At 36.4% G+C, this 12,200-nt stretch overlaps 1 protein-coding gene across 1 annotated transcript in view; it reads left to right on the forward strand.

The window, feature by feature from the left end:
* Positions 1-84: 84 nt before the first annotated feature.
* The window catches only part of LOC128996634 (cell adhesion molecule Dscam2-like), a 55,560-nt gene continuing 43,444 nt past the window's right edge, over positions 85-12,200 (forward strand). The window contains exons 1-7 of the mRNA XM_054422040.1: positions 85-337; positions 831-948; positions 1,571-1,796; positions 2,378-2,618; positions 3,244-3,540; positions 3,799-4,071; positions 4,579-4,860. Of these exons, the coding sequence (XP_054278015.1) occupies positions 85-337; positions 831-948; positions 1,571-1,796; positions 2,378-2,618; positions 3,244-3,540; positions 3,799-4,071; positions 4,579-4,860 (1,690 nt within the window). The remainder of the gene's footprint in view (positions 338-830; positions 949-1,570; positions 1,797-2,377; positions 2,619-3,243; positions 3,541-3,798; positions 4,072-4,578; positions 4,861-12,200) is intronic.

Here is a 12,200-nt window from a genome sequence, read left to right on the forward strand (position 1 = left end):
TACAGGATAATGATTCCACTAGCAATACCGGTACCCAAGTCAATAGGGTTCCCAAAGGCAGCAATTGCACCTGTGCACTTTTCGATGAATCTTGGAAACTCAACTGTCATGACTTCCTGCAGGTCGACGATCCAGACGGTGACATGGCTGAGGGACGAACCTCTTCTTGGCCGCTCGGCTGTCCACCCCGAGGGCAGGTTCACCATCACCTCCCTAGGGACCCTGCACGTCCGGGACACCACGCCGGAGGACAGCTACGTCAGGTTCTACTGCCAGACTGTCCATAAAGTAACTGGAGAAAGGAGAATCAGCACTCCGGGCCAGATCATCGTCAGAGGTGAGAGAAATGGGTTGTCGCTATTTGTTTGAAAAACCAATCCATCTTCAAGTCACTTGACTGTTACTGGAAACTATATATATGAAAAGTTCATTTTGTCTACGAATTATTTGGTTGGCTTTCACGTTGGTTGCCAAGTATAATTAAGTTTATCATACCATGTACGATTAATCACTGTCGAAATAGTTAGCTGTCTGGAAACTTGATCTACATAGACAATTAATGTTGGTGGGGATAATGGGATCGCCAATGCGGAAAACTACAGAGGAAGAGAATATGTATATTTGCGTACCTCAAAACTACGCATTGTCAGAGACTATTGATCTTCCCGGTATTTAAGTGCAGCAAAAACCCGTAGCTGTAGGTCTATAAAAGGAGGAGCTGAATAAAATAGATAAAACTACTATTTTAAGTTGAATAACAAGTTTATGTCAAATTTTAAAACAAAATAGCATTCTTGTAAAAAAATAATTTACCCTTCATAATTTTTCAGAGCCAGAAGGTAACGTAGAGCCCAGGATAGAACAGACGATGGCCAATGTAGCAGTGAGGGTTGGTACTACTGCAGAGTTAGTCTGTGCAGCTCAGGGCTCACCTCCTCCAACATACAGGTGAGGATACTGACTGTATAACCAAGTGATTTAGGATTCAAAATACGTGACCCAAGGATTGCCAGTTTATAAATTGAAACACATATTTACTGGAGAAAGAGGAACTAGAGGAATTTGCTATGTATAGACAATACATATCATATGCATACACATAAATTTGATATGTATAAATAATATAAATTTGAGAAACTCAACCTTTCATTTACAAGCATTAAGTGTTCAATGTAAAAAACCATTAACGTAAATTCTAACAGATAATGGAAGATACACGCTTTTGGAAATATAGGTTTACTTGGAGAGTTATGTTCGAATATGTAATTAACCACTGGTTTTTGAATGACTTAATCGTCAGTCATTCAAAAACCAGTCAGTCTGACTGACTTAATCTTTTTAACTTTAAAGATAATTAACCTAAGCTCATTTAGCTGATCTTAGTAGTCAAATGCTATCGTCCTACTCTGTAAACAAGCAGTATTTATCGGGCCTTATCCTTAAGCTGAAAACTTTGTTCCCCTTGGAAGATCCAATACAATGAGTTTATCAAATACAGATTTCCTCGAAATCAATATGGCTGACTCAATATCCTCAATCCAAATCATCATGCTTAACAAATGTCTCGCAGGTGGTATCGCAAGCTGGACGGCCAGCTAGGCTCTTCTCTGCAGGAGATTCGTCCAGGTTCTGTGTTGGTTCGTCCGCTAGACTCGGTACTGCAGTTCCCTCGAGTACAGACTGAAGACGCAGCTCACTACGTGTGTGTGGTCAACAACGGACTAGGAGAGGATCGGAGGGAGTTAGTGTTGACGGTGGCTACTCCACTGCTTGTCCACATCCGACCTCAGCACCAGGTTGGACTTAAAGCTACCTGTGAAATAGTCCTTTGTGGAGAGAGGTCTTCAATGTCGATCCGATATAGCTTTTTACTCATCCAAGATGCAAGAAAGCAGTGTTTTTTTTTTTTCTGTGATGGGTGGAGCTAAAGTAATGACTTCCAAATCCTCGGTATTATGGCATTGCCACATAAATTAATTATGGTAGGATTTGACTACAGAATCATTTAGAAAAAAAAGACATACACTAAACCTATTAATTCAACTGCACCAACCTTTCGCTATGTTAAACTTCGTCGAATCATAATGTTTGTTTTCTACATTAACAAAATGTTTAACTTATCCATGTAATGTATAATCAAGAGGGTTATGCATTGTTTACGTGCATTAAATCTATGTTAGGCCATTCTATTCCTAAAATTTAGAATTCTACTTTGGGATTTTCTACTGTAATCCTATTCAATTTCGATAATCTTCAACAACTTGCTACAATTCAGACTTGGTAACAGGATTTCGTAACAGGTACTGTAGTCCACTTACTTTTATCGTGTACCATAAGCCTTTTAATACTATAAAGCTGATGTTTCATGCTACCACAGATGGTTGATGGAGGCACGACGGCCATGTTCAACTGCTCCATACAAGGCGGCCAAGGCAGGTTCAACATCAATTGGCTCAAAGATCGCAGACCATTGATGGAGAGCGCCAGAATCAACTTTATCCAGCGACGTGAGGTGTTGATGTTGAAAGACATCAACAAGCATGACCGTGGGATGTACCAATGTTTGGTGCACAGTGGGGACGAATCAGCTCAGGCTAGTGCAGAACTGGCACTAGGAGGTGAGATTGTGATGAGACTGGTGATTGTTATTTACAAGTAGACGTTGATAATGAAGTAGGCCTATAGGGGTTTTATCCATGCTTTTTGAGTGTGATTAATATTAGACACTTGTCATTTTTTGAGTTATAACTCCTCCCACATTTTGCTATGGACCAGTTATCCGACATATTTACGTTATTAGGTTGATTAAGACTTTTTTTGTGTAATTGGTGTGTTTTATGTGCTAATTAACTAAATGGGGATGGCCCAAAAGTCTGTTCTTCAATGATTACTATAGCTCCATACTACTTGACTCTTGTAGGCTACAAAGGTTTTGGCAATTTATAGAGAAACTTATCTTAAAGTGTAAAATCTATTTTAGGGCGTTCTCCAACTCGGAGATTCTCCTCGTCTGGAAGATCTATATTTTGGTTATATATTATAGGACCATTAAGTTGAGGTAGAAAACAAACTATCGAGCCACGAAGTTATCAAAGCATAAATCAATGCAAAGAGTAACTTTTCGGGGGTCTATGGTTTTCATGGTGGATTCCATAGTTTCTTTCCCTTCTAGTCCATCTATTGAAAATTCTAGGGCAAGGTTTCATAAAATCCTCTACATCTCAAGTCCTCTATTATTTACAGCTGTGGGGCCTGAGCTGCAGTCCACCTTTATAGAGCAGACCCTCCAGCCAGGTCAGCCAGTGTCGCTGAGGTGTGTAGCCTCTGGCAACCCTCCTCCCCAGTTCACCTGGATGTTGGACGGTGGACCCCTTCTGCCCCGTGGAGGCTACATCCTCGGCTCCCATCTGGACCCCTCCGATGACGTCATCAGTCACCTCAACATCTCCGTGGTGAGAGTACAGCACGGCGGAGTCTACACATGTTTGGCCAGAAACCCTCTGGGATCTGCTGGCCATTCGGCCGCACTGAATGTCTACGGTGAGTTTTCATTTCTGGATGAGCGACCGATGAAGACCTGTTTTATTATTCAGATATAAATTGTATAATTTCATTACATATAACTTAAAACATTTATGTTATATGTAATGACATAAATTGTATAATTTCATTACATATAACTTAAAACATTTATGTTTTGTATTTATAAATAACATGTTAAAAATAAGTCAGAGTAATATAATACGGAACCTACTTGCACTATTCAGTCAATAAATTTTATGTTTGTTACTACCACAGGTCCTCCAACCCCTAGAACGCCGCTCAACATCACCGCTGTCTCTGGCGGTAACATCTACCTGCGCTGTCCCGTGTCTGGGTTCCCTATATCGAGCACGACCTGGCAACGTGATGGCGAGAACCTCCCGGCCCATTACCGCCACCGAGTGTTCGCCAACGGAACTCTCCTGGTGAGGAACGTAGATGGCAACACTGACAAGGGGGTGTTCCACTGCACCGTACGCAACCAGCAAAACCAGGCTGCCAACGGCAAGATATTTGTGGAAGTTATGAGTAAGGGATGAGTATTATCATAGACTAGAGTATGTTTTATCTATGGTATTATCATAGCCTCCCTATTTGTATGTATTCAGCTGTTTTCTAGCGCAGCTTTTGTAATTTCCGATGTGATTTATCACTTAGCAATATTCTTAAGTTGCTTATTGATACGAACTTTTTTTGTTATGTTGAAGCCATCTCAGTTTTAGAAACATCCATTTAACAACCAGATTCCAAAATGTGTGTGTTTTTTTATATAATCATAAAATTAATTTCGGTGTACGCACTTATACCTGCTGTATTAAATTGTTGTTCAGACCCAGAGAATAATCATTTCACCTAACGTCAATTACATTTTTTTGAACTTAGATACTGTAGATTAAAGAAATCAATATATATTATCCAAGTTGATTGTTGATGCGTGCAATTTATTAATCCTCTAATGAGCCTTTGATATTTAAAAACATTAATGAGCAACTTGCTAAAACAATACATGCGGTTTATACATCTTTTTTGTTACAGAGCCCCCAGAAATAGCACCATTCTCGTTTCCAGAGAATCTGCGTGAAGGAAATAGAGCACACGTGTCTTGTTCTGTGATCTCAGGAGACCTCCCGATTGACATTATTTGGCACAAGGATGGAGGAGCCCTCCCTCAGGACCACGACGTCCAGGAACAACAAAGCTCGTTCCTCAGTTCTCTGCTGTTTACTAATCTCAAAGCGAGGCACGCCGGTCACTATACATGTATTGCTCGAAACGCCGCAGCAGAAGCAAACTTCACTGCCAAACTAGTAATTAAAGGTAATTTTATTAGTCTTGTTCGTCCACTTAAACCAATCAGAGAGCTATTACTTTTCAACACATAGTTCAATATTTCAGTTTTAACTAACAACAATATACAATAATGAACATTTAAATGAAACTCAATCTTAGCTGAAACATTATAAATCCAAAGAGTATAAAATATTAAACAGCTGTTTTAAATTACAGATTATATATCAAACTTCTAACAGTCATATAAGTTGCAAACATACTGCAATCATAGATAACACATATTCGTCATTTTTCCCATCCTTATGGAACATCTTAATAAAGCCAATTTTATCGTTAGTTCTGTCCGGTGAGATGTCGTGTTTTGTTTACAATTTGTTTCTTGCTATTTCAGTCATTTAAAACCCTGTTTAACCAAATAAAAACGATATAATCATAAAAAATAAATCATACTTTGGTTATATCACACAAATCAAATCATGAAATTAACTCTAAAATAATGGAAACAAAATTTTATCGACACCAGCAACCAGTGTCACCTAACATGAACTATAGGCACGAAAAACGAGCTTCAAAATGTAGGCCTACAATGGGAATGGGATGGGAAGTCTACTTGTATTGGTTATTCTATACTATAATCCCCCTCCCGAAAATTTGACTCGGATACTTTTTACGTTATTACCAAAATGATCGGACCATGGGGACGGAGTTTTATGGGAGGATTTATGGGGTAAAAATAGGTTTTTCTCATTTTTGACCCTCAAAACTTAAAATTTTCCAAATTTTCTCTAGACCATTTTGAAGAGCTTAAACAACAAATAATTTAGTATATTGATGTGTTTCTGTATGATTATTGGTTACGGAGAAAATTGTAAATTAAAAATTCCTATGTAATTCTTATGGAGAATAAGTTAACTGTTGTAGTTTGCTTGCGGATATATTTGGATCAAACAAGGCAAATCTATTTATTTTAAACTAAGCTATTAATATTTAACTAAAAACACACTTTATTACCCTCCCTGTAGGCAGCGAACCCAGGTACCGTACTCGTTAAACCTAATGTCATTTGAATAGATTTATTGAAAATCAAACCAGGCAAATGGAAATTCGCTTAGTCTGCAGGTTTGCTGCGGTGGGGGTATTTATTCACGGTCTGCATTGATTCATGATCTCGTAGTTTTATCTATTGACCCTTTGTACATATCACTCAGGTTATTGAAACAGGGATAGCACCAGAATATGCATGTCAGTTTGGCAAAATTTATGTAATCAAAAGTATGTATTTTTTAGCGAATTTCCCTATAGGGAAGTAGCTATTACCGTAGGTCTCATGGTAAGACCTAAGCCCGGGACCGATTTACTTTTTCATTTTAATGTCCCCAGAGGCCAAAAACACCATTCGTTCACATTTTTATATATCTATATATAGAGATATATATATATATGTGTGTCCATCCGCACGATAACTTGAGTAATTTTTGTCTGATTTTGATAAAATTTGGTTTGAAGGTGTAAGGCGCGATAAACTTGAATGAGTTCGCGAACCAGCATGATCGGACTATGGGAACGGGGGTTTATGGGGGGTTTTATGGGGTAAAAATAGGTTTTTCCCATTTTTGAGCCTAAAAACACAAAATTTCACAATTTCTTTTTAAACCATTTTGTAGAGCTTAAAAAAACAAATAATTTAGTATATTGAAGCGTTATTATGCGCCTAATTGTTTCGGAGAAAATTCAAAAAAATTGTAATTTTAAAATTCCCATGTTATTTTTATGGAGAATAAGTCAACTGTTGTAGTTTGCTTGTTTATTTTTTTTATTTTTTTTTTTAACAAGTATTTATTCACAATCTATTCTATACTAGAATAATAAGTAAATTTGATAACCATTTTAACATGGGTTAGTTACACTCCATCAAGTGCACTAACATACAAAAACTTTTAAAAAGTTCAACTAAAAACGATTTGGAAGGTCTATTGGATTAACTCTTTTGAGCCTATATGTAGCTTCACTATTGTCGAGGAGGTTAACTGCCAGGAAATTTGGATGGGTTTCTAATTTTCTTTGGTATTTTTCACTTCGTTTCTTTATTTCTTCTTTAACATAGGGTAATTTTGTATCTTGATGAATTACTTTATTTGTGACAAACCAAGGTGCTTGTAAAATTTTTCTCAGTGTTTTCGATTGAAACCTTTGAACTATTTCTATGTTTGAGTTGGAAGTGGTTCCCCAGAGTTGGATACCGTAGGTCCAAATAGGTTTCAATATAATTTTGTATAAAAGTAATTTATTTTCAACAGATAATTTTGAATTTCGACCAATGAGCCAATTTAGTTTGTTTGTTTTTAAATTTAAATGAAGTCGTTTGTTCCAAATGTGTGAATGCCATGTAAGCCGTCTGTCGAGATGCATACCAAGGTACTTAACTTCGTTGGATTGTGGAAGCATGACATTATTCAATGTTACTGGGGGACAAGTTCTTGTAGACATAGTAAATGTAACTTGAACAGATTTTGTTTCATTTACTTTAATTTTCCAATTCTGTAGCCACTGAGACAAATCGTCTAATGCAGCCTGAAGGTTTGATGATGCCAGAATAGGATCCTGATTTGATGATAAAAAAGCAGTGTCGTCTGCAAATGTTGCAACCGTAATACCCTGAGTACTTGGAAGGTCATAAGTGAACAAAATATACAAAATAGGCCCAAGAACACTGCCTTGTGGTACACCTGATTCAATTTCATGCACATCTGTAACTATATCTTGATATTTAATTTGAAAAAAGCGTTCGGACAAATACGATTTCAACACTCCATAGTATGTATGGGGCAGCAAAGTTTTAATTTTGAACAATAATCCTGTGTGCCAGACTTTATCAAACGCCTGGGCTACGTCCAAAAAAGCAGATGAACAAAAACGTTTATTTTCAAGATCTTCCTTGATTACATTAACTATTCTATGCACTTGCTCAATGGTGGAATGCCTTCGGCGGAATCCAAACTGATGGGAAGGCAACAATTCTTTTTCGTCAATTATAATTTGAAGTCTTTTTAAGAAAAGTTTTTCAAAAACTTTAGAAACCACAGGAAGAAGAGATATAGGCCGATACGAGGATGCTTGATTTAAAGGTTTACCAGGTTTCGGAATAACAACAATTTGTGAAACCTTCCACTGTATTGGGAAGTATTCAAGGCGTAAAACTGCATTGAAAAGTACTGTGAGGAAAACTATTCCTTTTCTAGGAAGCTCTTTCAACACTTTACCTGTTATCAGATCATAACCGGGGGCTTTTTTGCCGTTTAAATCGTCTTTTATTACTTTAGCTACTTCAGATGGTGTGAACAATTTTATTGGTAAATCAAGTTGATTTGGAGAATCGAGGAATTCCAAAATTTCTTGCTCAACATTTGAATTAATATTATATGGCTTGAACACTTCCTTGAAGTATGAAGCAAATACATCTGCTTTCTCGATGTTGTTTTTGGCCCAAGAACCGTCTTCTTTTAGAATAGGTGGAATGCAAATTTGTGGACGTTTTAAGTTTTTTGTAACTTTCCAAAGGGAGTAGTCACTAGCTTCAGATGGAGAAAGGTTTGATGTGAAATCTTGAAATCTGTCATTGTTTAATTTAAACAGTAACCTTTTTAGTTGTTGAGTGGCCCTGTTTAGATTTCTTTTATCCGTCTGGTCTCTAGAGTTTTGCCATATTCTACGGAGTCGGCGTTTTTCGGCAATTTTCCTATTAATTTCAATTGGATAGTGTATTCCTGATTTTAAATTATGTTTATTCTGGTCTGGAGTTGCTCTCCAAGCGGAGTCTTGAACTGTTTTGTTGAAATGTTCAACAGCAAGATTCAAATCTTCTTCGCTCTTCAAACACACAGAAATCTTTAAATTTTGATCCATTAATTCACGAAAATAATTCCAATCTGTATTTTTGTTGCATAAATGTGGTGGAATAGGTTTGAATATAACATTTGAAGCGATCGTTAAAATTACAGGTGAATGGTCTGAGGAAAGGTCCAGAGATTGCTCGATTGTCACAAAATCTCGGGATACACCTTTTGTAACAAAAAAATCAAGAAGGTCTGGTATTTTTTGACGATCAGAGGGCCAATATGTCGGTTCACCTGTCGATAGAGTATCAAGGTTCCGTTCTTGGATTGACTGCAGTAGTTGTCGACCCCTAGGAGTTGCCAGACGGGAGCCCCATGTAGGATGTTTGGCATTGTAGTCTCCTCCTGACAAAAATTTACAGCCTAAAGTGCAGAAGAAATCATTAAACTGTTGGCGTGTAATGTTGTGTCTAGGTGGGCAGTAAATAGAACTTATAGTAAGTGGGCCTGTTTCAAACTCCACTACAACAGATGAACTTTGGATGAAATCGAACTGATATTTAGGCAATTCATGGTGCTTGATATGACTTTTAATCAAGATAGCACAACCTCCATGAGCTCTATTGCTAGGATGGTTAGTGTTGTATAGACTGAAATTTGGAATTTTACAAAAGTTTAAATCAGTAAAGTGAGTTTCAGAAATAAGAATAATGTCCAACTTATGTTTAGCAATGAACAGTTTTAATTCTTGGCATCGCTGTGCCAAGCCATTAGCATTCCACAAGGCTATCTTCAAGGTTTTCACCATTAATTGAGCTTTTTAAGAACAGTTGTAAGTAGGTCAAGTAAGGAACCTATTTGTTGAGATTGTTGGATAAACAGTTTTTCAAACCGATCAAAGAATGAAGTTATTGTATTTGTTAACTTTTCTGTGGATGCATCACTAGAAGCATTACTTGGCGTGCGTGCATTCACATTATCAGAACTTGTGCTGGGTTTAGTTTTGATACTTACTCGTGAGTTGCTAACTGCCTCCGCATACGAAACGTCAGGACGTGTTAGATTGTCAGAAGAAGCAGAATTTGATGATTGAGTAACTTCAGCTTGTTTTGAGACGGTAGTTCTTTCTCGAGCCTGGGGATGTGTTCGACTCTGGATATTTTTGAAGACCATGCATCCCCTGTAATTGGCTGGATGACCTCCTCCACACAAGGCGCATATTGCAGGAGTAGAATTGTCTTTAGTGCATTTGATTGTATCGTGTTCTTTTCCACATTTAACACATCTAAATGGATGCCTACAGTAGGTTTTTGTGTGACCATATTGTTGACATCTTTTACATTGAACAATTTCCCTTTTCCTATAAGGGGGTTCAAAAGTTATCTTAGCATGTAACAAATACTGAATATTGAAGATGTCTTTGTTATTAGAACTCGGCTCTAAATCAACAAAGAACATTGATAGTGGCTGTTTGGTGGTTGAATGAAGTATATTAGAAATATTTCTTACCTCATGACCCATCTGTCGTAGTGCTTCTTTTAGTTCTTCTGTATCAACTGAATAGTGCATATTCTTCAATACAACTCTGTATGCTCGATCTTGTTTAAGCTGAAATGTATGGAAGCTGACATTACTCTCGTTAAGTTTTCTCACTATTTTTCTATAAATATCAGCAGATGTTGGAAGAATCTTAACTGAATTGTTATTTATGCATTTGTAGGCAAAAGCAGTAGTGTCAACGACAGATTCAAATGTTTGAATCATTGCCTTCACATTACCCACATCAGGAATAAAAATAGGTGGAGGTTTAGGTTCTGATGATTTTTTAGAAACTGTTTGGATGTTAGAGTCCATGTCTTCATTATCTACATTTAATACTTCAAAACTGTTGCTAACTTCAGTTCATGTCTTGTTTGGCCTTTTTTTTGTTTCTATTAGAAACTTCTCCAACGTTTCTGCGTTTGGGAATCGTTTGCCAGTTGTCTGTATCGTCTTCTGACGTGTTTGTCTTGCTAGGAGAATCAATCATAGCATCGATGATTTCAGATGAAAGAGAACCCTCGGTATTGGAGTAGTTGTGGTCAGAGAGGTGCGAGTTGGTGTAATTCACACCTTCGTCGGCCATTTCAAAAGAGAAATGATAGATAAACGTAAACAAATCAAACGGTACAGGTTATGAAATTTCAAAAGTCTAAATAGTTACCACGTTACACATCAAATCAAGTCTGAAAGTAACTGAGCATAACGGAATACTAACGCACATTCATTTATGACTATAAAAACAAAAACTAACTATTAAAACCGAGCTTTTTTTTGAAAAATAATCAAGAGAAAAATAATCTACAACTATGGTGTAAAACAATTGCTTGTTTATGAACATATTTTGATCAATTTTGGAAAATACTTTTATTTCTTACTAAACTATTATCATTTTATAAAAAGAATGTTTTTTACCCTCCCTGTTGCAGCAAACCTTAGTACTCGTTAAACTAATTCTATTTAAATAGGAAATAAATGTGCTATTTTTATGGAGGCATTTTAGTGTAAATCCAATCAGGTTAATGGAAATTCGCTTAGTCTGCAGGTTTGCTGCGGCGGGGGTATTTTATTTTACTGTGTTTTTTGTGTGTTTTGAGTTATGGATGTTGTCACTATTAAACAGACATATTTCTGAACAAAAGTAAAGTTTATTGATTGAATATTGGTGTGATTTAAGTCATAGATTAAACATACTTCCTTCAGCTGGTTAGTCTATGATAAAATAGATCAATGGTTTGATGTTAACAACAATTTACCAATCTTTCAATGCATATTTTCTGCGCTCTATTTTAATGTTCATGACAAACAAAAACTGTTAAAATCCGATACAGTACTTTAAATACTAAAAAAGGAGGTCAAGAATTTTTGTACTGTTAGCACCAATTATTCAACAAGCAAATAGCCTATTATAATGCTTTTGTTATTGTTAGTACAGTTTGGTTAACAGCTACATGACATAAGATCAGCCTTCTAAATTAAAAATGAAAAAAATTAAGAAACTGGCATGTGGAGGGAATTTTTCAATTCCAATAATTCCAGAATTCCGGTCAAGTGAAGTCGAAGTGAGTTTCTTCTTTTCTTTCTCCAGTCCACTCCCACTGTCCAGTGGGGTCTGACTTAGGGGAGGTACGAATGAGGCATTTAGTTCAAAATTCCTCCGTGAACAGCGCTGTAGTAGAGAGCACTTTGGCAATAAAGGGTTACTAATCGCAAAAATAGTTCTGTTCATAAAATAAAATTATAAATGTCTCAAATTCAATTTTATTATTTTTTAATTATAAAATTAAACTATCATAACCTAACCGAACTAACCAAACTTGCTGATAAAGAAATAATATAACAAAAGTTTAGTAATCGGAAAAATAATTCTGTTTATTAAATAAAACTAGAATTTGCTCAATTAAAATTTTATAATGGCTTAATAATAAAAATTTAACTGTAATAACCGAACCAAACCAACCAAACTTGCTGATAATAAAAAAATCTTGGACAAAA

The sequence above is a fragment of the Macrosteles quadrilineatus genome, unplaced genomic scaffold (genome assembly GCF_028750875.1).
Source record: "Macrosteles quadrilineatus isolate MER2022 unplaced genomic scaffold, UCM_ALF_1.0 Scaffold_6__1_contigs__length_79288215, whole genome shotgun sequence".
Lineage (NCBI taxonomy): Eukaryota > Metazoa > Arthropoda > Insecta > Hemiptera > Cicadellidae > Macrosteles > Macrosteles quadrilineatus.